Source organism: Podarcis raffonei, chromosome 5 (genome assembly GCF_027172205.1).
Source record: "Podarcis raffonei isolate rPodRaf1 chromosome 5, rPodRaf1.pri, whole genome shotgun sequence".
NCBI lineage: Eukaryota > Metazoa > Chordata > Lepidosauria > Squamata > Lacertidae > Podarcis > Podarcis raffonei.
Window position 1 is genome coordinate 57,492,519 of NC_070606.1, and position 26,998 is coordinate 57,519,516.

At 44.9% G+C, this 26,998-nt stretch overlaps 2 protein-coding genes and 2 long non-coding RNA genes across 6 annotated transcripts in view; 1 reads left to right on the forward strand and 3 right to left on the reverse strand.

The window, feature by feature from the left end:
- Positions 1 to 9: 9 nt before the first annotated feature.
- BORCS7 (BLOC-1 related complex subunit 7) lies at positions 10 to 12,804 on the reverse strand. The gene is made up of 5 exons (XM_053389357.1): positions 12,406 to 12,804; positions 9,462 to 9,524; positions 3,299 to 3,342; positions 2,566 to 2,586; positions 10 to 843 (listed from the first exon to the last, which is right to left on the reverse strand). The coding sequence occupies exons 1-5, from the start codon at positions 12,553 to 12,555 to the stop codon at positions 792 to 794; spliced, it is 330 nt and encodes a 109-aa protein (XP_053245332.1). The 5' UTR covers positions 12,556 to 12,804; the 3' UTR covers positions 10 to 791.
- The window catches only part of LOC128414286 (steroid 17-alpha-hydroxylase/17,20 lyase), an 18,797-nt gene continuing 4,376 nt past the window's right edge, over positions 12,578 to 26,998 (forward strand). The window contains exons 1-9 of one of the 3 annotated variants that reach the window (XM_053389343.1): positions 12,578 to 12,633; positions 15,421 to 15,498; positions 15,793 to 15,925; positions 19,025 to 19,163; positions 20,939 to 21,168; positions 21,952 to 22,038; positions 23,637 to 23,852; positions 24,984 to 25,153; positions 25,635 to 25,738. In XM_053389343.1, the coding sequence (XP_053245318.1) occupies positions 15,464 to 15,498; positions 15,793 to 15,925; positions 19,025 to 19,163; positions 20,939 to 21,168; positions 21,952 to 22,038; positions 23,637 to 23,852; positions 24,984 to 25,153; positions 25,635 to 25,738 (1,114 nt within the window). In that variant the 5' untranslated portion in view covers positions 12,578 to 12,633; positions 15,421 to 15,463. Of the gene's footprint in view, positions 12,634 to 15,420; positions 15,499 to 15,557; positions 15,926 to 19,024; positions 19,164 to 20,938; positions 21,169 to 21,951; positions 22,039 to 23,636; positions 23,853 to 24,983; positions 25,154 to 25,634; positions 25,739 to 25,840; position 26,998 lie in introns of those variants that run through there. The other 2 variants (XM_053389344.1, XM_053389342.1) reach the window with 2 other exon arrangements.
- On the reverse strand, positions 12,916 to 15,578 carry LOC128414294 (uncharacterized). The gene is made up of 2 exons (XR_008330636.1): positions 13,924 to 15,578; positions 12,916 to 13,679 (listed from the first exon to the last, which is right to left on the reverse strand). It is a non-coding gene; the product is annotated as an uncharacterized LOC128414294 (long non-coding RNA).
- Positions 18,895 to 22,478, reverse strand: LOC128414292 (uncharacterized). The gene is made up of 2 exons (XR_008330635.1): positions 22,150 to 22,478; positions 18,895 to 19,150 (listed from the first exon to the last, which is right to left on the reverse strand). It is a non-coding gene; the product is annotated as an uncharacterized LOC128414292 (long non-coding RNA).

The window sequence follows — 26,998 nt, forward strand, 5'->3', positions numbered from 1 at the left end:
CTATACGTATTGATGTATATAGATTGATTGATTTGCAAATTGGCTGAACTTAGTCTTTTAAAGAAAATCTAAACAAGCTGTCAAATTTCATCTCTGCACACTCAGCTCCCACTAAACAAAGACCAAGTTGGGAGGGAAAAAATTCCAGTCCTCTAACTCTTTCTTTAATTACTTAGGTAGTAAAACTAGATAGATTTTCATACTCAGGGATGCAAAATGCCAGTACAAAGTGATGGTTGAACCTACACACAATAACCATACACAGGGAACCACCTGCATGCAGCTTTTTCAAACAGCTTTCTAGTGCTCATCCAACTACCATGAGATTGTATTCCTCAGCCCTGAAACATGAAAAATTTCAGCCTACTGATTAATCTGACTGAGCTCTGAACAGAGAAGAGTTTCATCCTTTAAAGCACTCTAAAACAAAACAAGACATATTTCATTTGTGATCTCCAGAAGTGTAAATCCTTGGAAAAATTAATCCATTAAAAATATGCACACGTGGGATTGCAGTCTGCAATTAGATACATTAAAATAGCCAGCTTTTTATAACTGCAACATTGGCGATGGAAAAAATCCAAGAGTTTCCTCCATTTGCAGGTCAGAATCTTGTACACTGTGCAATGTACACTTTGCATCATTACAAACTGGCAGATTATTTGGGGATGAGATCAGTCCCATAGTGCATTTGGTGAAGAAGGAATAGAGGAAGGGTCTCCATAAGTCCTCAGACATGTATTTTCTCAGTGGTTTCTATCAGCTCTTTAACACCGTGCAACAGTCTCTCTTCATTTCAGAAGGTGAGTCAGTTGGTCGCGCAAATTTGAAGACTGTTCAACACTGAAGATGAGAAGGAAGACTTCAATAGACAATCAAGAATATTAGGATATATTAAATATTGACTGTAAATGGGCCAGTCTGGGCTGCTTCTGCAATGTAAAGATGGACCAGGGTTGTCAGGATAAAATGGGGAGGTATCTGCTGATTTAGTCCACTAATCGCCCCTCCCAAAATATTCTTTAGAGATTGAAAGAAGAGGACACCCTACATCAACAAGAAGGGAACAGATGCTTCCATTTTAAAGGTTAACATTTAATACCCCACTGACTGACCCAAAAGGTTCTTGCAGCAGCTTAAAAAAATAGAAATAATGTTTGTTTTTACCTAACAAAACCACTTTACACCCAGGATTCAATTCAATTGCATCTACAACCAAGTAGCTAAAGATCCAACATTCTAGATACTTATCTTGGAGTAAGTCCTGACTTACTTCCAACTAAACATGTCTTGGATTGGACTGCACATCTTTCTGACTGAGAAATGAGGGCGAGGAAGAAGTGAGGTGTAAATGGGGACAATTTAAACGAAAGCCATAAGCATGAGGCTCATTGGCAGAATGAATCTGAGCTTGAGCGATCAGGATGTCACCTAGGAGAGGAACCTTTGAAGTGCAATCCTGTGGGTGTTTACTTGGAAATAAGTCCCAATGTGTCAAACAGGGACTGCTCACCAGTAGTAAGCCTTACTCTCACAAATGGAGGTCCGTAGAGCAGGAAACAGAAACCATGGTGGAAAAAGCCAAAACAGTAAAGAGTATAGCCTTCTTGGTCCACTCACCTTTTTAAAACCATTTTTATATATCAAACAGTTTTATATATGCTTTTATTATATTGTAAACTGCTTCAAGATGCTTCATAAGCATAGCTGTCAAGTGTCCCTTATTTGAAGGGACAGTCCCTTATTCCAGGGCCATGTCACGCTACTGTCCCTTATTGATGGATGTCCCTTAAATGTTGTCCCTTAAATTTCAAAGGAAGCAGCTCCTCTCCCTCCCACCCTGCCGGCCAGGGAGGAGGGAGGCTCCAACTGTGTTGCTTGGCTGCGTTGCTCACCCAATAAGAAGTCTAAGAACGACTGGGGGGTGGAGCTTGCATGCCTTGTGTGGCTAGTTAATGCAAGCTGAGGGGTTTTTTGAATGCTGGATGCCATTTTGTTGCACGTGCTGCTGCAAACTTTGCAGTGCAAAGCCAGCCGGGGAGCCATCTTAAGTTGAGGATGCATAGGCCTTGTGGTGCATGTGATTCAGATTCTAGTCAGTTGAACCTCTGGTTACAAAGTTGGTTGGACAGTGTTCTAGGTGCTACCAGCATGAGTTTGACCAGACTGCAGGAGGACAGGAAGACTGGAGTGTCTGGAACAGGTAAGGCTGCAGGTCCCTTATTTTGGCTGCTGGTCCCTTATTTTCAAATCTGTAAGTTGACAGCTATGTGCATAAGAAGCAGTTCATAAATTAAAGGCTCTGGGTTATTATTTATGTATGTATTTATTTCATCACACATTTTACCTGTTTTTACTATGTTACACTTTAAAAATCAAGCAATATCACTATTATTTAACATTTATTTGGCACCAGCAGTGTGCCACCTTTGTACAGTTTTGTACAGAGGTGATATAGTCCTAACCTATTTGGTTTACATTCAAAATAACATGAACAGAACAAAAGGCAAAAGTAGCAACAAGGGGGAGTGTAAAAGCCACTCAAATAAAGCAGAGCAAACTTACTTTTTCTGAATAGCTTCTTGCCTAGAAAAAAAAGATGTCAATATAAAATAAATTATAAGGAAACTGGCTGCAAGGTGCTTAAGAACACAAACAGGTTGAACTGAATTCTGAACTGATGAAAGGTGGCCTGATTTCAGGAAGCTAAATAAATGAACGAGTATCAGATTGACTTCACTTCCATGATATATAGAACTGAACTGACATCCTGAAATTGCTACCAGTGTTGCAAAGAAGCTTGTGAAGTAAAGCTGCAAAAAGATAAATCCTACTTCTGAAGATTCATTTTATGATGGCCATTAGATGCGTCTCAGAGATGTGTAAGGTAAAACAATCTAAGAGTCAATTTAGCTATTTTATCTTAGTAGTTAATAACAGAAGCTATATTGGAATGCTGGTAGTAGAGGACAAGAGTAACAAAATAATGCAGTGTGGAGTGTAGCTGTTCAAGATTCCAGCATTTTTTGTTCCATTCTACAATCCCCAACAGTCAGACAGCATTCATTGGACAATAAGCATGTTTGGGAAGATTTCCTCCTTAGCGTCCCCCCCCCAAAAAAATATTTTTCTACTTCTGCAAGTCATGGAGTTCCCCCAAGCTTGCTGAAATGTCACTTTTGTGTTTGGTAAGTGAAGTTTTGGTTACATCACAGCCTGGACACTGGAAACATTAGAGGGGATGAGATTTTAATAGTCCTGGTCAATCAAATAAAGAGTACACAATGCGTATACTTACTGGTACTGCAGATGAGTAGTTATAATGGCCATTTTCCTTAAACTCTGCAAAGGAGAAAATATTAAATACGGTAGATTTCCCCTCACTATGATTCTCAATCATTACTCATGGCATTTTACGTTACACTCTCCTAGCCTTGAGTATCTGTTGTTCTGAATGATCTGAAAGCTTTTGAAATTAACTTTATTTAACAATTTTATTTTTCCAGCTCTATACCTAGCCACTTCATACATTCTCCCAAATTTTTCAGTTCTGATCATGACACACCCTCCTAGAACTCATTTGGGAGCTTCCCTTTTAATTTTATTTAATACTAGATTTCAGATTCAATTCAGTAATTTTGGAATTCTAATCCTGAGAGCAACAAGCAAGATTCTTAATTGGCAAGCTTGATTAAAATAAAAAATAAAAATCTACCAGGCTTGGGCTGGACAACATACAGCTCACATACCATCTGCAACCAACCACACCATCTGCCACCAGCCATGGCCTAAAGTTCATCACCAGCAACTGTATAAGTTATGGGAAAATGTAATCACATTTTCTAGTTTTGGTTGAGTTTCATAGGAAGCAGAGATCCCCTCTTAGCCATAGAAGCTGAGCAAGCTCCCTTGCCACATAGACTGACTCACCTAGAAGTCTGTAAACTGCCAATACTGCTCAAGAATTAATAAAATAAATAATAAATAATAAACCTTTATTGTCACTACACCACCTGTATGCAGTGAAATTAAACGAGCCCCCCTCCCCCCACACATACACTTACTTCCTGAAACTCCAACATAAATCATGAAGGCACAAGACTGGAATTATTGGGGCGGCGATGCACAGATATATAAGCCAACCGTATGTAGCAATGTCCACAGTCCCATATTTCAAAGATGAACAACTAGAGATGAATGACTTATGTTATGTATTGAAGTTCTCACCCTGGCCACCAGGAGTATTGTCTATGTAGTTTTCACTCAGGTCCACGTCAGTTATTTTAGGTGGGAAACCCTGGGTTGTTGTTGCTACAATGTTGACAGCCGGCTGCCTATAAAAGCAGGCCGGCTGAGCTGTTAGCTGTTCATTTCTGTCCAGCTTACAAATAAAGAGCTTCTTTGGAAGAATCGCTGTGTCGTCTGCTATGTCTACCCACTATTCAACACTGGCGATGAAGGTGGGATCGATGGACATCAGAGCACAGCCAGATGCGGCCATCCTCTGAACTGAGCTGAATCACTGAGCTGAATCACAGAGCGAAATCACTGGACAGAACCAATTCAGAGCTGACTGTTCTGGCTAGAGCACTGTGTTCCATCCATCGCCCTTCACGCCGGCATCGGAATCATGGCTTCACTTGTGCCTCTACCGCCGTTCGCGCCAGCCTCTGAATCATGGGACTCCTACCTCACTCGTTTTGACTGCTACCTCCAAGCCAACGAGCTGACAGCAGTATCAAAGGAACGGAAGCGGGGCATATTCCTCAGCCTCTGTGGGCCTGAGGTGTTTGAGACGGCCCGAGCATTGGTTGCGCCTGAAGCAGTCCAGGCAACACCATGGGACACGATCCAAGAGAAGCTCCGCAACCACTACGCGCCAAAGCCGTCCAAGATTGCTGCCCGCCATGCGTTTTACCACCGGAACCAGGCAGAGGGGGAGTCAATCAACAACTACACCACCGCCCTGCAACAGGCTGCAATGCACTGTGAGTTCCGAGACTTAGACGATGCCCTGATGGATCGAATCGTCTGTGGGGTCCGGGACATCCATCTGCAACGGCGTCTCCTCGCCAAGCCAGACCTCACGCTACAGAAAGCCATTGAGGAGGCTGTGGCCTCAGAAGCTGCTGAACACTCCGCCCAGGAGATCCGCAAGTCCAGCAGCCCGTGTCTTGCTAGGAAGCCAGTTCCAGTGCATCACGAAGAGGCCAGCAGTGACGAGGCATCCTCCAGTGAAGACGATGACGTGCACCAGACAAAACGGGAGCGCAGGAAGTTCCAACAGAAGTCCAAGGGCCAACCGGAATGTGCCGGCTGCGGAGGCAACCATTCCCGTGCCAAGTATCGATTCAGAGATGCCATCTGTCGGAAGTGTTCCAGAAGGGGCCACATCGCTAAGGTCTGCCGATCGGCTCTGTCTGACACCCTCCCTTCACCGACTCACAAGTCCAAGTCTTCACTCCAGTCTGCCAAGGAAAGCTGTTTCGCTCTCACCAACTGCCGCTGCCCGTCTGGAACCACGATTGGCCAAACCGACTCGCCTACACGACGCAAGCTGAACGTCACGGTGCTCATTGAAGGAGCTCCATGTGACATGGAGATCGACACCGGGTCTGCCCTGTCCATCGTGTCTTGGAGCACCATCAAAAGACTGGTACCCAGAGTGTCCAAAAGGCAACTCGACTCTCACCACATACACTTGAGAGACTACCAGGGAAACGACATTCCCGTGGTAGGCGTTGGCCGGTTCCGGATCGCCTTCAAGGATTTTTCGGGCCTGCTCCGGCTGGTGGTGGTTGAAGGTCAGTGGCCAAGCCTCCTAGGGCTAGACTGGTTTGATGCCCTCGGCCTGGAAGTCACCGGCATCAACTGCATCTCTAACGCAGAGACTGAGGGTCTGGTCAAAGACTTTGCCGAGGTTTCTGATGGCACTTTGGGGCAATATACAGGTACACCCATCTCCTTTAGCCTTGATCCACAAGTCGCCCCCATCAAGCTAAAGCCACGCCGGGTTCCCTTTGCTCTCAAGGCTAAGGTGGACGAACAACTGGACAAGCTGATTGCCCAAGGAGTTTTGGAGCCGGTTGACCACGCCAAGTGGGAAACCCCCATCGTCACGCCTGTCAAGCTAGACGGGTCGGTGAGAATCTGCGCTGACTACAAGTGCACGATCAACAAGGCACTTCAGCAGCACGCTTATCCGGTTCCTGCTGTCCAACACCTGCTGCATTCCCTGGGTGAGGGTAAGGTCTTCGCTTGCCCAAGCCTATCAACAACTGCCCATCAACGATGCCACTGCTGAAGCCCAGACAATCGTCACCCACCAAGGGGCATTCCGTTGCCGCCGGCTGCAGTTCGGGGTGAGTGTGGCTCCTGGCATCTTCCAAAGCCTTATGGAGCGTCTCCTGCAAGGGCTTCCGGGCGTGGTACCATATTTTGATGACGTCTTGGTGTCCGCAGACTCACACCAGCAGCTGTTCAAGTGCCTCCGTGCCGTGCTGAACAGATTCCAAGAGGCCGGGCTCAAGGTAAAGAGAGAGAAGTGCCAGATCGCCGTTCCACAGGTAGAGTTCCTGGGCTATCTTATCGACGCCTCCGGCCTTCACCCAACCACATCCAAGATCCGCGCTATCCAGCAGGCCCCCATCCCAAAGAACAAGACGGAGTTGCAGGCATTCCTGGGGCTGCTGAACTTTTATAACATGTTCCTGCCCCACAAAGCCACAGTGACTGAGCCTCTTCACCGACTCCTCAGCACAAAGACGCCTTGGTCCTGGGGTCATCGGGAGACGGCGGCCTTCAACGCGGTCAAGGCTCTCCTTTCATTGGACAGTGTGCTGGTACAGTAAAGTGAATCCAGGCCGCTGGTCCTTCCCTGCGACGCCTCACCTTTTGGCATCGGCGCTGTCCTTAGTCACCGTTTTCCAGACGGAAGAGAAGCACTGCTCGCCTACTTTTCCAGGACGCTATCTCTGACGGAACGGAATTACAGCCAGCTCGACAAGGAGGCACTGGCACTTGTGGCTGGAGTGAAGAGGTTCCATGAATACCTCTACGGCAGGACTTTTGACCTCATCACTGACCACAAGCCGCTCCTGGGCCTCCTCGCCGGTGACCGTCCAACTTCACCGGTCCTCTCGCCGCGCATGCTGCGATGGACTGTTTTCCTGGCTGCCTACCACTACCGGCTCGTCCATCGCCCGGGGAAATCGATGGGCCATGCCGACGCCCTCAGCCGTTGCCCTCTTCCAGCGTTTGTGGAAGACCCGGCTCCAGCTTCATCGCTCCTCCTGATTGAGGATCTTCCGGCAGCGCCTGTATCGGCTGCCACTGTGGCCTCCGCATCTGCCCAGGATCGCACCATCAGCCGTGTGCTCAACTGGGTGTGGAGGGGGTGGCCACAAGGGCCTTTTGCATCGGAGTTCCAGCCCTTCGCAACCAGACAACATGAACTCTCGGATCATCGCAGCTGTCTGCTGTGGGGAGACCGTGTCGTGATTCCTCAAAGACTCCGTCAACGCGTCCTGGAGGCTCTGCACGTTGGCCACCCGGGAATTGTCAAAATGAAGGCGTTGGCTCGGTGTTACGTCTGGTGGCCTAACATGGACGATGCCATCACTGCCTGGGTGTCCGCCTGTCAAGCGTGCCAAGAATCGAGGCGTGCACCACCGGCAGCTAAGGGACACTCCTGGGAGACGCCAAAGACACCCTGGTCAAGGGTGCACATTGATCTGGCCGGCCCCTTTCACGGCCAGACCTTTATGGTAGTGGTGGACGCCTATTCCAAATGGCTGGAGGTGGCCCTGATGCCCTCCACCACTACCGAGGCCGTCATCCGGGTGCTGCGAGGCCTCTTTGCGACGCATGGGTGTCCTGATGTCCTTGTCTCCGACAACGGACCGCAGTTCACATCAGGCACTTTTGAGCGGTATCTTTTGGGACTGGGCATCCGCCATGCCCTAACGGCACCATTTCATCCATCCAGCAACGGGCAAGCGGAGAGAATGGTGCGCTCGGCAAAAGAGGCACTGGTGCGCCTGGACCAGGGAGACTGGCACGAGCGGGTCGCCAAATACTTGTTCGTGCCACACATCACCCCTCATGCGGCCACAGGGCGAAGTCCTGCTGAACTGCTTATGGGCCGCCGCCTCAGGTCACCGCTCGACCGGCTGCACCCTGACTTTGCCGTGGCTGAACCCCCAGGCTGTGCCAACACGCCACAGTCATTTGTTCCAGGAAACCAGGTCTTTGCCCGGAACTATGTGGGGGACATTCCTTGGGTGCCAGCCACAGTAGTGGGAGTCACTGGACCTCGCTCGTACCAGGTAGCACTCGAAGACGGACGCTTGTGGCGCCGGCACATAGACCAGCTTAGGCGCAGGGTTGGGGACTTGGACACTACCGTGGTGCCCCCAACTGCGCTCATGGCTCCAGAAGAGACACTTACAGATGGCGAGGCTCCACCTACACCTCCCTCGCAAACTGCCAGCGTGGAGCCGAACCAAGCTGCTTCAGAGGGTCTGCCAGACTTACCACAAGCTCAGACCACTCCACTTGCGGAGGCTCCACCCACAGCAGCGGATCCAGGGGACTTGGTTTCAACGCCACCTAGGGTCGCACCACAGCCTCAGCAAGAATTGTGTGCCCCTCCCCGGACTTGGCTACCAGTCCCCGGCGGTCTGGCAGAGTTTCCAAGCGCCCAACTTATTTAAAGGACTATGTTGTTGGACATGTATCACTGTTGGTCTAAGTATGGGAAATGTAACCGATATGCTTTTGTGCCTAATTGAACCATTACGTGTAGTGCTGTATATAAGGAAACCATTACGATTGTAACTAACGCCTTATCTCGGTGGGGAGGGGTGTTATGTATTGAAGTTCTCACCCTGGCCACCAGGAGTATTGTGTATGTAGTTTTCACTCAGGTCCACGTCAGTTATTTTAGGCGGGAAACCCTGGGTTGTTGTTGCTACAATGTTGACAGCCGGCTGCCTATAAAAGCAGGCCGGCTGAGCTGTTTGCTGTTCATTTCTGTCCAGCTTACAAATAAAGAGCTTCTTTGGAAGAATTGCTGTGTCGTCTGCTATGTCTACCCACTATTCAACAATTTATTTATTTTTTGTCTAGCTCAAAGCTGGTAACGTTCTTGGTATAGATAACGATAAGCCAATGACTGTTTAATTCTCTTTAAATCTAACCATTAATACTAATGTCAAGGCTATTCTGATAAACACATAAACACTAATGTAGACTATTTGAAAATGATAAAGGCAGGTAGCCTATAGTGCTTCTGAGGTGAAGTCCAGATCATGTTAGGAATGGTGGAGAAACAAACACCTTTCAATTCCTAACCCTGCACTTTATGAGTCACCTCCTCTTTTTCCCATGTCTTGCAGTTCACAGAGAAGAACCTAGTTATCTGACAAAGTCCCCACTTTTGTAGCTCAAGTATTTCTTACATCTTCTGAGTGCAGAATGGCATCCTCTTGCATCACCATGTTTCTGGCAGCTTGTCCTAAGAACTGAAAGACATGGAAGCCACAGTAAGATACACAAGTTTCCTGTTCTTAGGTGCCAGTGATGTAGCATTCCACTGGTCCTCAAAGGTGGCAATTCTGTTCATAGCTTACTATTCCAATAGCATTTAAGCAATCTAAATGTAAGAATTATTGCAGGCTTAACAAACAGAGAGTTAAAAAAAATATTATTTGGGACTCATGGAAACATGCAGTCGGCTGCCATGAGTTTGGAATTCTCTTTTATTTTGACACAAGGTTTCAAGTAAGCTAAAGAATTAATACTCCAAAGCATGGGTAAGCAAACTAAGGCCCGGGGGCCAGATCTGGCCCAATCACCTTCTAAATCCGGCCCGCGGACGGTCCAGGAATCAGCATGTTTTTACATGAGTAGAATGTGTGCTTTTATTTAAAAAGAATCTCTGGGTTATTTGTGGGGTTCATTTTTTCTTCTTCAAAACATAGTCTGGCCCCTGACAAGGTCTGAAGGACAGTGAACTGGCCCCCCGCTGAAAAAGTTTGCTGACCTCTGCTCCAAAGGCTTGGGGACATTAAGATGCAATCATGAGCAGCTGAAATCAAGACTTGACAATCGAATAATTTGTATGCTTCCTTTATTCCATTGAACTTATCCCTTCTAAGATATCTGGTAGACCTACCAAACATTAAAATGAGGGTAGCCTTTACACAGACAAGTTTAAATGTCCTTCTACTACAGGACTAGATAAGCTGGCACAAAGGAATTCCTAAGAAGGACAAAGTTTGTGGTTGCAACTCTGTGCCAATAGAAGACAGAACTCATGTGCTCCTTGAATGCCCTTTAGAAACAACTATTTACCCATTGCTAAGAACATAGAAGGGAAGGTAACCCCCAGCTGTCTCTTTTTTTTTTTTTTGCTGTCTCTTGTAGAGAAGTATATATCCTTTCAGAATATCTGAATTTCTTGCTAAGGCTCTACAAACCCATGCTATTAAACTTAAAGGGGTTATAAGAAATGATTTATCCTTTAAAGGTTAAGGAGCAGAAATGTAAATCTCTATTATTAATATTTTTGTTATCATTTTCATGTGTATAATGGCTGTCTGCTAAAACACAATAAACTGACTAATTCTTATTCATGTTTTCCAAAAGAAAATAAAACAAATTGTACAGCATTTTCCAATTAGCATTCCGTTAGTGTCTGACTTCCCCTCTACCCTTCCATGGTTTTCTCAAATTTCCTAGTACTGCTGCATATTATAATTATTCTATGCCTTCTCTCCTCCACCGTATTCTCAGTAAACATTTTCTGCTGTTCTTACTCAAATCCTGCTTGCGTTTTAACATGTTTACAATAAAAAAAAATTAATCTACAAACATTTTCCAATCCTCCTTGAAAAAAGTCTCATCTTGCTATGTAATTTTACTAGTTAAATTTGCTAATTCAGCATATTCCATCAGTTTCAACTGCCAATCCTCTTTAGTAGGTACTGCCTCATCTCACCATTTTTTGTGTACATATAGTATTCTTGCTCACATACAAGAATAAATTCTTCTTCTTCTTCTTCTTCTTTTTTTGTACATCTGTCCCAGTTATCCCTAAAAGAAAAGCTTCTGGTCTTTTGGGTAGAGCCTCCTTAAATATTCTCTTTACCTTGTTATATATCATCTCCCAGAGTTTTAACCCAGGAAGTCCCAGAAAATAGGTAATGCCATGCAGCCCCCCCCCAATGAGCCTCTCTGAGGCTGTTGCCTCAAGTGGCACTTTGAAAGGGGCAACAGATTTGCTCTGAGTGCTGCACCTGCCTCCTTGCATTCTGCCAGGAGTTCTCTGGAAGGGTATTTATTTATTTAGCTTTATATTTTTAATAAAAATCTCAAAGCGGTTTACAGCATATTAAATCAATAAAACAACAGCCAGGCAATGTTCCTCTGGCCTCATGAGGAGCCTCTTCAGTAGGGCTGGTGAATCTGGGCCTCTAGGCCAAGTGGAAGGGGCCTTGCAGGGAGTGGCTAACTTCTATTATACCTTATTCTCATGAGCGGAAGAATTTTTAAGGTTTTTTGTATGGGAGCGAAAAAATAAATAAAAAGTACTTCCAAACCCACCCACCCCATATGCTTCTTTATTTGACAACTTGTTGCTTTTAAGGCCGACATATCTTGCAGATGTGTTCAGTCACTTGAATGTAATACCTCAAAACAGGGAATAAATTTTACAAATTTTGACTGTTAAAAAGTCAAAATCCTCCCTCCCAGGCAAAAGCAACAGGGCTTTTTGTCCTTTTCAAAAGCATCATCACTTATGTTCTTTAATAAATGCAAGCAACTTGTATCAAATCCCTACCCCCACCCCTTTCTCAACTTGGAGACTGTCAGTTGCTGGGAATCACAGGTGGGCAGAAGGCTGTTGTTCGCATGTCTAGCTTGGGGACTTCCCACAGACATCTGGCAAGATACTGTGAGAAGATGATGCTGGCCCAATTCTGCAGGCTTCTCTGTAGAAAGGCAGACCAAGATGAATATTGCCAATCATTTGTCAGCCCGAACAGTGCGGAGCACAGTATTTTATGATTGCAGCTAGTGGGAGAGAACGACTACGGCTTTTTAAAAGGAGGTGGAAACAGCAAGTGTGGTAAGAACTTTTGATTTTAAATCCGTTTCGATACCCATTTTTAAAACCAGAACAAGGAGTACAATGGAAAGCACTACTCAGCTGCTGTCCAACCCCCCAACCCCCATGCCTAGGGCACTACACCCCTCTTAAAGCGCTAGGAAGCTGGAGCAGTTCCAAAGCTGCCGGCATCCCACAGAGAATACAAATCCCACCATGCATTGCGCTCCCCTGCTGCCGGTCTAAAGTGTTGCCCCAGCGCAGTGCTTTCTGGGCCTCGTAGTCTCTCTCACCTCGGCGCTCCGAGAACCCTTCAGCACCTGTTTGGTGAGGGCGATGACATCCGTGCCGCAGCTGGTCACCTTCTCGGTCAACAGTCCCTTCACCGAGTGGCCGAATCGAGTCTGAACGTCCACAGCGCTCGCAGCTGAGGGTGCCGCCATCTTGGTAATGTCACCCGCCCGAACAAGCCCGTCTCCCACGTGAACGGCAACGACGGCGAGCGAGAAAGGGCAAAACAGGTGAAAAGGCAAGACGGCGAAACCGCTCTCCCAGAGGGTCCAGGCCACGATCTTACGGATGTTGTGTTCTCAGTCTGTCAGACCCACACAGTCAGACATTAAGAAGTAATGGGGACATGTCCTTCCCCATTATTATTTATTTCTCAGGATCACCGCTTCTTCACACAAAGTTATTTATTTGCGCGCGCGCACACACACACACACACACACACACACACCCCTCCTCAACCAAGATACTCAGATATAAATGAGAACAGAAAACAGAATCACAATCCCAGCCAATAAAATACAAATGTTTAATCAAATTAAAAGCGACAAAGCAGAAACACCAGAGAGGCACTCACAATCACACCAGTGTGGTGTACCACACCCTTCAAGAACTACTGTTTTAAGCTCCTTTGGTCAGGGACCTTTCTGCTCATTCTTTGTAAAATGCCAAGTGCAGACATGACACTGTATGAAAATATTAATAGTTGTCAGCTAAACCTGTAGTGAAAGGAGGTGGTAGAGCACTGAGGTGAAAGAATGGGCTGCAGCCAGCACTTCATGGTAGGAAACAACACTTTTGTCTTTGCCTGCATATAAAAACTCCCTGGAAGGAGAAAATGAACACATCCTGGAGAAATGTTCTGTGCCAGTAATCTCCCTGCTGGGCTAGTTTTCTCCTTGCAGGAGAAGCAGCACCGCTCACCTGTCTTCCCAACATCAAGCATCTCTGCCCGTTACCGACAGCAAGAAGGGGAGAAAGTGAGGAGCTTAGTGCAAGAGCAGTGGCAAGTGCAGTGGCAGAACCAATCTGATGTACCTGCCACTATGCTCACACTGCACCAAGCTCCTTGCCGCTGCATCCTTCCCTCTCCTGGTAACTGGGAGTGACACTCAGGGTTGGGAAGCCTGGTGAGCAACGCTGCCCCACCTCACCAACTGTTACTGGTATCACCTCTGCATCCTCACTTTCATGCAAGCTTCCAATTGCTATTTTGGCCAACTTAAGAAGCCTAAATGGGAGAAATAGATATCTACAGTAAACAATACACATGAAAATGCTACATACAGTGGTACCTCGGGTTAAGTACTTAATTCGTTCCAGAGGTCCATTCTTAACCCGAAACTGTTCTTACCCTGAAGCACCACTTTAGCTAATTGGGCCTCCCGCTGCTGCCGCGCCACCGCTGCACGATTTCTGTTCTCATCCTGAAGCAAAGTTCTTAACCTGAAGCACTATTTCTGGGTTAGCGGAGTCTGTAACCTGAAGCGTATGTAACCTGAAGCGTATGTAACCCAAGGTACCACTGTATTTATCTGCCTACGCAAATTCAGCTGAGACTGTTCCAAGGTTGCAATGGAAATTAGGCAGAATGGATATGGGGAAATGACAGTACCAGCCTTAGCCATAGCAGTATCCAACTGCATAACTTATCTGGGGTCTCAGAACATTCAGCTTTGATCTTGTCATTACTTCAGAAGGCAGCGTCCCTCAGCTGTCACCTTGAGAAGTATCAAGAAATAGTGACCCCCAAGGGATGGCAGTGTTCACAACTGTCAAAATGGACCCTGACACCTGGAGATGGGGATGTCATAGAAAGCTGGTCTCAAGGGGAAGATATTTTGTGCCATCTTAAAGACTCACAAATTTATTATGGCATAAGCTTTCATGGACCATTGTCCACTTCATCGGTTGATCCAATGAAGTAAAGTGCCTGAAAGCTTATACTTATACCATTATTTAAAATGTGTTAGTCTTTAAGGTGCCACAAGATATGAGTTGCCAAAACAATTCACTGAGCTCTCCTGTGACACAAGCTTGGAAGTGCAATTTCAGCAACTAACATTACAGTGGTACCTCAGGTTACAGACGCTTCAGGTTACAGATGCTTCAGGTTACAGACTCTGCTAACCCAGAAATAGTACCTCGGGTTAAGAACTTTGCTTCACAATGAGAACAGAAATTGAGCTGCGGCGGTACGGCAGCAGTGGGAGACCCCATTAGCTAATCTGGTGCTTCAGGTTAAGAACAGTTTCAGGTTAAGAACGGACCTCCAGAAAGAATTAAGTTCTTAACCCGAGGTACCACTGTATCTGCACGGTGGAACCTTCCCACCTTTTCTTCTTTCCATGACCCACCCCCTAAAATCCCCAGGAGCCACAAGCAGAAATGAGAGTGTATGGAAGTTCTATCACACAGCTAAAACTCCTTGCACTAGTGAAACATTTGGATTCTGGCTTTAGTAATTGCCGTGACTAGCCTGTCATAATGAAAGGGCCTTTTCAGTGGTAGCACACAGCCTTGGAATGCTGTCCCACTCTGATACCTTCACCACACCAGGTAATTTTATTTTCCCAGTCTGTGTCCTTTTTTGAACTGGTCCTATTGAATTATTTTTATGCTGCATTTTTAGATCTGCTACCTTTTAATGCCCTTTATGTTGTTTTTAAAGTAAGCTGTGAGCATAAACGTATCAGCCAATAGAGGGATAATTAATAAATTCTGCTTTGCATTAAGAAACCTTAGACACCCCAGTTTAGAACTTCCATAGAGAATTGAGTTTGACAGCTTAGATTTGTGTCTTTCATGAACAAATTGGGGGGGATATGGCTACCCCATATTGGAATGTATTATGGGGATATTGAGGACTGCTTTTAGAATGGGAAAGTAGATTATACATTTTAATTAAACCAAATAACCCTTACTTATGCATTTCCCACTGCATATCTTTGATTGTATATTTGGCTCAGATCCGCTAAAGAGTTTTGCACTTTGTTACTGCTTTTCTCTTTTTTTAGCAGGAGGCAAGGCTAGCCTTCGTGCTTCAGATTACTGCTATCTCCCATGGGTTGTCCAGCAAGGCCTGGCACACCCCCAAGGTAAAAGCATGTGACTACAAACCGTTATAAGAGCTGTAACTTGGCTGTTGCAGGGACATTGCTTCCCTTTGTCTTCTTGTTCTTTGATTGCTGACCAAGCAGCAAACCACCTGGGGCAATGACTGTTCTACTGGCTGCCTTACTCTTGGGGCTGGCTCTCCTATCCTTCTGGAGGATGGCAAAAGGGAAACTGGAGCCCAAGGCAAACTACCCCAGATGCCTGCCATCCCTGCCAGTCATCGGAAGCCTCTTTTATTTTATTGGACATACCCAGTACCATCTCTTTTTCCACAGATTGCAGCAGAAGTATGGCAGCCTCTACTCCTTGTACATGGGCTCCAGTTATGTAGTAGTGGTCCACGACTATACCCATGCCAAAGAGGTGCTGCTTAAGAAAGGGAAGATCTTTGGTGGCAGACCTCAAAAGGTAAGCAAGCTACAAGTGTCTTCCTTATTTCTAAGCCATGAAATCTGATGGGTAGAGCGGAAGAGGTGATGAAACAACAGAGTACAGTCATACCTCGGGTTACAGACGCTTCAGGTTGCATTTTTTTGGGTTACGGACCGCCGAAACCCGGAAGTACTGGAATGGGTAACTTCCGGGTTTTGACAGTTGTGCATGCGCAAAAGCGCTAAATTGCACTTTGTGCATGCGCAGAAACGCCGAATCGCAACCCACGCATGTGCAGATGCACCGCTGCAGGTTGCGAACGCTGCGGGCTGTGAATGTGCATCCTGCACGGATCACGTTCGCAACCCGAGCGTCCACTGTATGTTCTTTTAAGTTCGTAACCAGAGGTACCACTGTATATTGTTAAGTTATGACCTGATGTCTGCAGCAGAAAACAGGGTGGTTTTAACATGAAAAGGGACATACAGGTGATGAGCATTGAATCCTCTAACCTCTCCTCTGTGTTCAGTCATCCCAGAAACATTATCTCCAGCGCAGAACAGGGTACTAGGATTGAGCTAGGCTAGAAGAAATATACCTGAAATTTACATGAGCGATTGTGCATGGGAAATGAGGTGAGCAGTCATGGCTTGCTCTATCACATTGCATTTTGCCCTCAGCGAAAACTGTTATAATTCTATGAACATGCATTTGCTCTTCAGAGCATGATACAAGTGGGCTTCTGTGCTCCTTGAACGAAAGCATCACCCATTTTGTTCCTAAGGAAGAGTTACTACTTGGGTTGCTGAGTTAACTGCAGGTTATAAATTTCTGGAACTGGTTTATTGAATAAGATTATTGATACCTGTAGTACAGTATTCTCTACTCTGATTTGCAGCAGCACTCAAGGGCTTTGGCAGATTTCTTGCCAATACCTAAGATCCTTCTAATGCAGCTGTCAAGGACTGAAACTGGCACCTTCTGCATAAAAAGCATGTGTTTCACCACTGAGCTGTTGCCTTGCCACTCCTATGAACTTGTCTTTGTAACCCAATACAAAAAGAGAGAAAAACTATCTGGAGAGCAGCAGCATAGCCAGGAAGAGGCAGATTCTGATAGGCAGTTTCTGGTTGATTATAACCCTTTTCTGTCCTATACTTTTCTTAACTTTCAAGGAGAAGAGGTGAAGAAGCAAATGCTTTCATGCATCTTACTTTTAGATTATACTCAGCGGCGTAGCGTGGGTTGTCAGCCCCCGGGGCAAGGCAAGTAATTTGCACCCCCTAACCCCTAACCTGCCGCTGCTGCCAGCTTCTTCTTGCTGCTGCCTGGGCTGGGGTATTTATGGTAAGGTAGCCACGGCGGCGGCGGCGGGTCCGTGTCAGGTGATCTGAGGCGAGTTGCCGCTGGCGCTGCCGCCCAAACGACGCCGCTTGCCCGGAGGAGGAGGGCAGAGAGGCGAGGAAAATGCAACATGGCCCAGCAGCTGCAGCAGCGGCGGGGCTGTGAGGAGGGGCTGCCTGGCGCGCCCTCCGCGGCCCTGACGTGCGGGGACCGCGGCGAGCGCTGAGAGCCGCTGCCTGCCGGATGCCTTCAGCCTGGACGCGCGCACAGCTCATCGGTTCCGCGAGACATGGGGCTCTGCTACAGCCTGTGCCCGAGGCTCTTCAGCGACTCCGGAGGCGGCGAGCGCGCCCCCCCCAGATGTTGCGCCCAGTGCGGCTGGCCCCCCCTGCACCCCCACGCTACGCCACTGATTATACTTATTTTTCATTGAAATATTAGCCTTGGCATGTCTAAGTGCTTATGATCTATATGCATTATAGACATTACACAGTAAATATTCATTCAGTTTAAAATACATAGATATGGATCGTGAGCTATGTAGTTCCTTTAGTATGATAAATTAATGTTTGCTGAGTTCTAGGTAGTACTTCCGCCTTTCTTTAATCAAATATAATTTGTGGCCTTAGACAAAGTGGCATGTTCATATATTTTGTTTTCCTACCTTTCTGATGTCTGGGAATCATTTAGGTTCTTCTCCTAGGATGTTGACTTTGAAGAGGGATGTATATATATACAAAATCCAACAGCAAAACTACTTGACTATGCCATAAAACAAGGCTGATTGTAAGATCTGCAGCGCTGGAATGGTTCCAGAGTGCTTTATGAATTACTGGTCTTGGCCTCTGAGTAATATGCAACATTTAATAACCTTTCAAAGAATTTCCCAATTTTATGACCCAGATAAATTGCTGCACCTTCTGTTTTGCTTTAAAAAAAAAGTGCAGCCGTAACAAAAATAAAGAAAACAAAGAATCAGAAATGTAAACCAGAAAGTGTTTGATTCTTCATTTTCTTGTTAAGGTAGCATTTTTTAACAATTCAATAAAATAATTTTAATAAATAAACGATTTGCTGCACTTCTTAAATTACACCCTCATACCTCTTCAGCATGAATGCAGGTTCCCTAATATACAGATGAAAAGGCACTAATGTTGCAGTATTATGTCTGCAATGGTACCTTGGTTTAAGAACAGCCCTGTTTACAAACTATTCAATATAAGAACTCCACAAAACTGGAAGTAGTGTCCCGGTTTGTGAACTCTACCTTGGTCTACGAACGGAAGCCAAATGGTGGAAGGGCACTGGCAGCGGGAGGCCTCATTAGGAAAAGTGTGCCTCGGTTTAAGAATGGTTTTGGTTTAAGAACGGACTTCTGGAATGGATTAAGTTCGTAAACCGAGGTACCACTGTATTCAGAAGTAAGTTCCATTACATTCACTAGAGCTTACTTACAGCCGACTATAGGACTGCAGCCGAAATCTGTTTTAATTCCAGGATGAAGGAACATCCTCTCTTCTGTAAAAAGAGAACAATTCTGGGAGGAAATAGGCTTTTAACATACAAAACTGGTTTGCATATATTTGCCCATTTTAAGCCATAATATTTAGGGAATAACAAACCTGTATCAGTGATATTGTGAATAACTTTTCGGTCTGAAGTGGCTTTAAAAAGTAAATTTTAATCAAATGCAGAAGAATGAATCTGATGAAAATAGTTGTTTGTGTTTTTCCTCCTTCCAAGTAAAATAAAACTACAATGCTGTTAAGTTTTCTTCTTCATTGATTCAAGGTGACAACAGACTTGCTGACTCGAAACGGAAAAGACATTGCATTTGGCAATTACAGCCCAGTCTGGAAAGTTCAGCGCAAGCTGGCACATTCTGCACTCTCCATGTTTGGAAAGGGTTCTCTGGCCCTGGAGAAAATCAGTAAGTAAACAAAGGAAATGTTGGGATTGCTGTAAGAGAATTCCAAGAAGGGAGCTGAGGAGAGAAGATCCTAGTGATGACTCTTGTGGCCAAAACATTAGGGTAATTTGCTCCTCTTTGGCTGAATAACACTTTAAGCCTTTATTTTCAGAGCAGTGTTCATTCTCCTCCAGCCAGAGTGCAAATATACACATCACCAGAATTTAGGCACACACCACAAACCTCAGGTTGAGCTTAGGGAGGAATCTGTTTTTCCAGGTTGCAGCTGAAACTGGATTTATGCCATCACTCCCTGATCAGCTGGTGCTTGCATCACTCTTGAAACCACCTCCTTACTTGCCTTCTCAGAACAGATATTGAAATAGAAAAATGATAGTTATGTGCAAAAATGTTTTTTAAAAAGAGTTTCAAACAATTTTTTAAGCAGATAAAGCAGTGTGAAAGTCCACCTGAAACATGGGGGGGGGGGAGCGCAGAGGGGTGGCAACCAAATTAAATTATGTGTGTCCATTCAGGAGTGAAGGTGCAGGGGAAAAAGAACTAGAGGAAGTGTGCACCCATTCCCAGTTCTAAGCGTATCTATGCTTGCTCTGAATGTTAAGTCTGTTTCCAACCATTGGTACAGAGTTTGGGTGCAGTTGTGTTTGGCTGCCTAAACCTTTCAAAGGTAGAATTCCATCTTATAGCCACATGCTGGTTTATGCTGGAGCAACTGTGCTCTTTTGGGGAGGGAGCATTATCTTTCTAGAACTACACTTTGAATAATTTCAGGCATGTATTAGGCACCTGCAACTTTAGGAGTAGCAATCGGATTTCCTTACAAATATTTTCTTTGTACAGTATTATATATTCTTCTCATCACACAGACTACTGGGGTTCAGGTGAATCATGGATTTGTAGTGTAATGGTTTTTTAAAAAACAAAACAAAACAAAAAAAACCCACACCTGTATTATATAATGTGAAAAGGTCTAACAGAATATAAATAATCTCAAAGAGCAACCAAAAATAAATATATAAAGCAGGATGTCCCAGTTGAATAACTATAGGAAACACATGATCACTGGGACAAAGAAAATTAGATATAATGTACTGGATCACATCCCTTCTAGGCATGCCCCTATGACCCCCTAATATATTGCAGCCAATCTTTGGGGTCAATTAAGAAGAAAACTCTTTGCAGGGAGGAGCAGCTATGATTCTGATTGTCTTCTATACGTATAGGAATTAATTTTCTCAGCCTGCATCAGATTGGAAGTATCATATGGGAGGAAAGGGGAGCAGGAAGGAGACTGTACAAAATTCTTAGTGCAGGGCATCGTCTTGTTTTGTCCTTTACTGTGACTTAGTGGTAGTGGTCAGAACTTACTTGCAGTGTGGCCAAAGAAATACTTTTTATCAGTCTCTTTCTGCTAAAAAAAAAGTAAAACAAGAATAGACAAGATCTCAAATTATACTGCGCATGTCAGGAACAATAGAATAGCTACCCAGACAGCAAGGATTCTTAATATGGGAAGTAGTATAGTCACTTCAGAAAGATAATGACCTCCTGACAAAGCCATTAGCAAGTTTGTGGAGGAAATGGCTTTGAACCCTTGTCTCCCAATGTGGAACCAGCATTCTTATCTGATGGATTACCCTGTCTATTTCAAAGTTGCCCCATCTCCAAATCTGGGTTGCCAATGTCCCTCAGTTTCATCCTTTCATCTTTATTCATAACCACCTTCTTCTAGCTCCTAAAGGTTTTAACATCCCTTCATGCATCTCTTCTTTTAGTCTGTCAAGAAGCAGCTACTTTGTGTGAACTTCTGAGTGCTAAACAGAATTCGCCTCTGGACATGGCACCTGAACTGGCACGTGCTGTTACTAATGTGGTGTGCACCATCTGCTTTAACTCATCCTACCAGCGTGGAGACCCTGAGTTTGAGTCCATGCTCCAATATAGCCAAGGCATTGTGGATACTGTAGCCAAGGAGAGCATGTTGGATATCTTCCCTTGGCTTCAGGTGAGAGCTGGTGGGAAGGGCTAGCAACTAAATAACACATTTTCACCTGATTTGCCATTCTTCATTAAGAGAGGTTGAGGAGAGAGGGTTAGGTACTCTTTTAGGATAGATAGATACGATAGATAGATGATAGATAGATATATATAGATAGATAGATAGATAGATAGATAGATAGATAGATAGACAGACAGACAGACAGATAGTGTTCTTTGACGGGGCAAAATCCATAGTTACTTGTTTCAATGGGATATATTTGATGCAGATATTCTGTACTTCCATGTGCGTGCACGTCATGTCAATCTTTGCAGCGTATAGAAAGTCAGAATAGAGACCCATGAGGTTTTACTGGAAGAGAAATCATACTAAGTTATACAGTGGTACCTCGGGTTAAGTACTTAGTTCGTTCTGGAGGTCTGTTCTTAACCTGAAACTGTTCTTAACCTGAAGCACCACTTTAGCTAATGGGGCCTCCTGCTGTCGCTGCGCCGCCGCTGCATGATTTCTGTTCTCATCCTGAAGCAAAGTTCTTAACCCGAGGTAATATTTTTGGGTTAGCAGAGTCTGTAACCTGAAGCATATGTAACCCGAGGTACCACTTTACAGGGATTTTGAGACATGTGCAGGATGCCAGAAGCATCTAGTCAGATCACAGTCTACATTACATGGAACAGATCTGTCTGCTACATAACCCTTAGTGGCAGGGATTAACACAAGAGCTCTGGAGAGGGGATTATTTTCTGCAGACAGGAAAAGAATTGTCATTATGCTTGTTTCTTTCTCCAGTTCTTTCCCAATAAAGACTTGGTACTGCTGAGGAAGTGTGTGGAAGCAAGAGATCAGCTCCTACAGCAGAAGTTTGCAAAACATAAAGTAAGTAGAATAAACTTAATATTATTGTTATTAATTACCTTTACTTCACCCTAAGGTCCCAGGGTGGGTTACAACAATTAAAACACAATATTAAAAACACTTAAAAATAACTTACACACACAGAAGGTGGGTCCTAAAAATATGCACCTCAAGTCTCAAAAGCCAGGGTAAAGAGATGCATAGAGTAGCAAACCCAGCAAAAGAGAGAAAGCTGTTCCATGGAGATGGAAGGATCTGTGGATAAAAGCAATGAGCATCATAGCAAAGATGAAAATGGTACTCCAATATGAATCACAATCAGAACACAATTTTGGATGATGAGAGAAAAGGGAAGGAGAGAAAGATGTGTGCATAAAGAAGGATCCTGCTTCAAGACTCTACGTCTTACCTTCTCCCACCTTTTTAACAATAGGCCCAGAAGTGGAAAGAAGCCTCAGTTCTGGAGCTCTCAGTCACCAGGTGTCCTAAACCAGGAAGATGGGGGGATGTTGGCACAGTAAGAAATGTTAAATTGGACAGAGCACATAGAACAGAAAGATCCTACATGCTTTGCTGTCATGTCCTTTGAAGCCCAGTCATTTAAGAAGAAATACAATATTTTATATATCATTTGTGAACCGCAATCATTCCCAGAATGGTTCACAACAATAATAATCAGACTCATGGGCAAACCATATTACCCTCACTATAACAGATCTGGAATATCAGGTGCTGTTGGTGGCATCAACAATGGGATTGTGTGGCCGGGCATTACTGTGTTCTTCATGTCAAGACAGTGGTTATACTTTTGGGGTTAGCTGCGGGAAAGCCAGTTTCAAATCCTTGCTCAGCTTTGATTAATGTTCAGGGTAGCCTTGGGCACTAATCTACCTCACAAGTTTATTCTTCTTGTGAAACTAAAAAATGCTACTCTGAGCTTCTCACCTCCATAAAAGTCAAAGTCACTTTTCACAGTGACTAAGATTCATTCATTCATTTAACGTATGGGCAGAGATCAGGGCTGGCCCAAGAGACACCCAAGTATAGGGCGGTATATAAATAATAAGAATAAGAATAATAAGAATGATCAGGCTGCAATACCAGAGAGTAAGTGCTATTGAGCTCAGTGGGACATACTTCTCAATAGACAGAGTCTTGCAGTGTAAGGCTCAATTTACAATAAACAAATAAAACACTCATGTTCCCTAAAAAATTGCTGGCTGCTGAACCATTACAGTGTTAATTACTTCCAAGCAAATAGGCTTTGCAGGACAGGACTGCAGCCATTAGATATATAAAAAACCCTAATCTATACTGACTCGCCCATTTCATGATACTTTTGCCCATGTTCCAAAATGTTATATTGATCTCAACAGAATTTATTTCAAATTAGTGGGCATATAGTCACAGCTTCAGAATTTTAAAACAAGATTTGTATTTTATATTTTATTTCCCTCTTATGTGTTTTGGGGGAGGTCTGACAGTGGCAGCGGCTGGCAGCTGGCATTTTTAAAGACTTATGACAGTAGTTGTTTGGGGGTTGGGGGTAGGTAGATGATGGCCTAGATCTTAAATTGTCGCTCGATCTTAGCCCACAGTTGCTTTCATCTTCTACCCAGGAAATGTTCAGCGATGACGATTCTGCCAATTGTTTATTAAACGTACTCCTGAGAGCGAAACTCAACATGGAAAACAACAACAGTCATCTGTTGCCTGGGCAGGAGCTGACGGACGACCACCTGCTCATGACAGTGGCTGACATCTTTGGAGCTGGTGTGGAGACGACCACAACTGTGTTGAAGTGGATTGTGCTCTATCTCCTGCACTACCCAGAGGTACAGCTCCTCTAGTCCTGCCCAAATTCCTGGGGATTCTTGACAGTGTGTTATGTGAACAAGACAGAGAAGAGTAGTATAAAGTGCAATCCTATGCAGGTTCAAGCCCCACGTTGATTCCTGCATTGTAGGGAATTGGGCTAAATGACAGTCGTGGTACCTTCCAACCCTACAATTCTATGATTCTATGAAACAGTCAATATCAACTAATGCAAACAAGTCAGGATGAATGCTCAATAAATAGGTCATATGGAAATAGGGATGGGGGAGAATTTTGATGCCGTTCTCATTTAAAGGTGAACCTATCTAATTCACACTTTCGGAAACAATATGAGAACCAAAAGAAAGCCACCCTTCAAAATTATTGCAATGCTGAATTATGCAATGCAGTTCTCCTGCCAGGTAATGGGTACCAAAAGTGCATATACTAGGGTAAAGTATACATATAAATGCATGTATTAGTTAAAATAATACAGAAAAGTGCATTATATTTGGGGGGAGGAATTGCTTTGCAAAAAATGTATATTTGGGCAAAATTGTATACAAAAATGTACACACTGGGAGAAATTTGTGCTAAAATGCTGATGAATTTTCACGAGGACTTTAAAAAAAAATCACAAAAGGATGTGGAACTGAATTTAAAATGAGAAACTGAGAGAAACTGAAATTGAAAGATTTGCTCATTCCTATCGGGAAGTGACCTGTCTTCATGGGACTGCACCATTTTTAGAGGCATGGAGAGGGGGAATCACCCAATCCACACACTGATGCACACTGATGCATACAGTAATTAAAAATGGCTCCCTTATGTTCCAGCCCTCCCCAAACAAGCAATACCATAGCTTCACACACCCCTCTGTTAGCACAGGAGGTCTTGGTAAATGGGAAGTGGAAAAGCTGTTATCCACTAGCGGTGTAGTTTCTCACACCTACTGCGTGAGCAAAGGAATTAATACATGAAGCCCTATTTCAAAAGTACATGAAGAGGCAGTAGCTTTCTTTCCACTGTTGAGTCGCCCAACTGTAAGAAAAATGGTGAGGCCGACAGTTAAAGAAATTAGGGGGGAAAGAGAGACTTCCTAACCTGCTGCTCTCATTGTCTGATTTGTCTAACTCTTCCACACTTCCCAGGTGCAACAAAAGATCCAAGAGGAACTGGATCAGAAACTTGGCTTTAACAGATATCCTCAGCTTGATGACCGGCAGCACTTGCCTTATTTGGACGCTACCATTAGTGAAACTCTGCGCATCCGGCCTGTAGCTCCACTCCTTATCCCACACGAGGCACTGGCAGATACAAGGTAAAGTCCATTTCCAAAAGTGAGATCTGCTGCAAAGCTGAGGTGCGGAAGGAGACATAAGGGCATCAGTAAGAGGAAGCGGATGGTGCTGTGGTCTAAACCACTGAGCCTACGGCTTGCCAATTGGAAGGTTGGCGGTTCGAATCTCCGCAATGGGGTGAGCTCCCATTGCTTGGTCCCAGCTCCTGCCAACCTAGCAGTTTGAAAACACACCAAAAAAGTGCAAGTAGATAAATAGGTACCGCTCCGGCGGGAAGGTAAATGGCATTTCCATGCGCTGATCTGGTTTCACCAGAAGCGGCTTAGTCATGCTGGCCACATGACCCAGAAAAACTGTCTGCGGACAAATGTCGGCTCCCTCGGCCAGTAAAGCGAGATGAGCGTTGCAACCCCAGTCATTCGTGACTGGACTTAACTGTCAGGGGTCCTTTACCTTTATCTTTTTAAGAGGAAGCCACTGATAGCCTTTGTCTTTCTGCAGCATTGGGAAATACGACATTCCTAAGGGAGCTCACGTTGTGATTAACCTGTGGTCCATTCACCATGATGAGAAAGAGTGGGACAAGCCAGGGGAATTTAATCCAGGTGAGTCTGCCGCACTGCCTCCTGGCGTGTGTGTGCTGCTTAAATTCCCTTTTTGTCTGGGCAGGGTGGATTTTCAACACACTTTTTCTATTCCTTTTCCAGCCCAGTAACTGAAACTGACTTGGTCACATCTCTGGCGGGCTAGGGACAACGATGAAAGTTGTTTCCTAGTTCTGCTGGATCTTTCAGCGGCCTTTGATACCATCAACCATGACATCCTTCTGGAGCTGGGGGCACTGTCATACAGTGGTTCCGCTCCTTCCTCCTGGGCCGTGCCCAGAAAGTGGTGTTGGGGGATGAGTGTTCAAACCTCTGGGCTCTCACTTGTGGGGTACCTCAGGACTCTATCCTCTACCCCATGCTTTTTAACATCTATATGAAGCCGCTGGAGAGATCATCAGGGGCTTGGGGCTGGGTGTTCATCAGTATGCAGATGACACCCAGCTCTACCTCTCTTTTAAATCAGAACCAGCGAAGGTGGTGAATGTCCTGTGTGAGTGTCTGGAGGCAGTTGGAGGATAGATGGCAGCTAACAGATTGAAGTTGAACCCTGACAAGACAGAAGTACTGTTTCAGGGGGGACAGGGGGGTGGTAGGTGTGGGGGACTCCCTGGTCCTGCGTTATAGAATTACTGTCCACGGGCACATTTGGGAAGGGTCTGTAGCAGATGTGAAGAGCCTTCAGCCCTCCAAATATTTGTTTATTTCAACACTGTGTATACTGCTTGATCACAGCAATACTGGAGGAGCATTATAATAAGACTAAAAATGAGTTAAAACAATAAAATCAGAATTCATTCAGAAAGCCTGCTAGAATAATTAAAAAAGTCTTCAGTAGGTGTCAAAAGTGCAACAGGAAGACAGGATTGCCACAAAACTGGGCCCACAGTACTGAATGTATGAGCCATGCATCTGAGCCATGAGGAACCACTAATAGTGACTCCCCCAAAAGGCCTTAGTGCCTGAGCAGGGATATAAGGGATCAGGTACGAGGTGTCCTGGACCCAACTTGTTAAGCGGCTCATTAAGGAATACAAGAACCATGAACATGATCTGGTAGCATAGGAACTACAACTCCCATCAGCCTCAGCAAGCATGGCCAAGGACCAGGGATGATGGGAGTTATAACTCAGCAACATCTGGAGGGTCAAAGTTTCCCTTCATCTGGTCTATAGAGATATTCCAGCCAAGTTCTTGTATGGTATCAGTTTATGTTTTATTTATGTTTTCTGGGGATATGTTTATGTGTGCTCTTCCTCC

Excerpts from the sequence above, each read along its gene's own strand:
- BORCS7 (XM_053389357.1), bottom strand. The coding sequence starts at position 12,555 with ATGGCGGCACCCTCAGCTGCGAGCGCTGTGGACGTTCAGACTCGATTC. Across the intron at positions 3,343-9,461 it reads CCATTCTGCACTCAGAAGAT|AGTTTAAGGAAAATGGCCAT; the intron begins GTAAGAAATACT and ends TCTCCTTTGCAG. Across the intron at positions 844-2,565 it reads CAAGAAGCTATTCAGAAAAA|TGTTGAACAGTCTTCAAATT; the intron begins GTAAGTTTGCTC and ends TCTCATCTTCAG.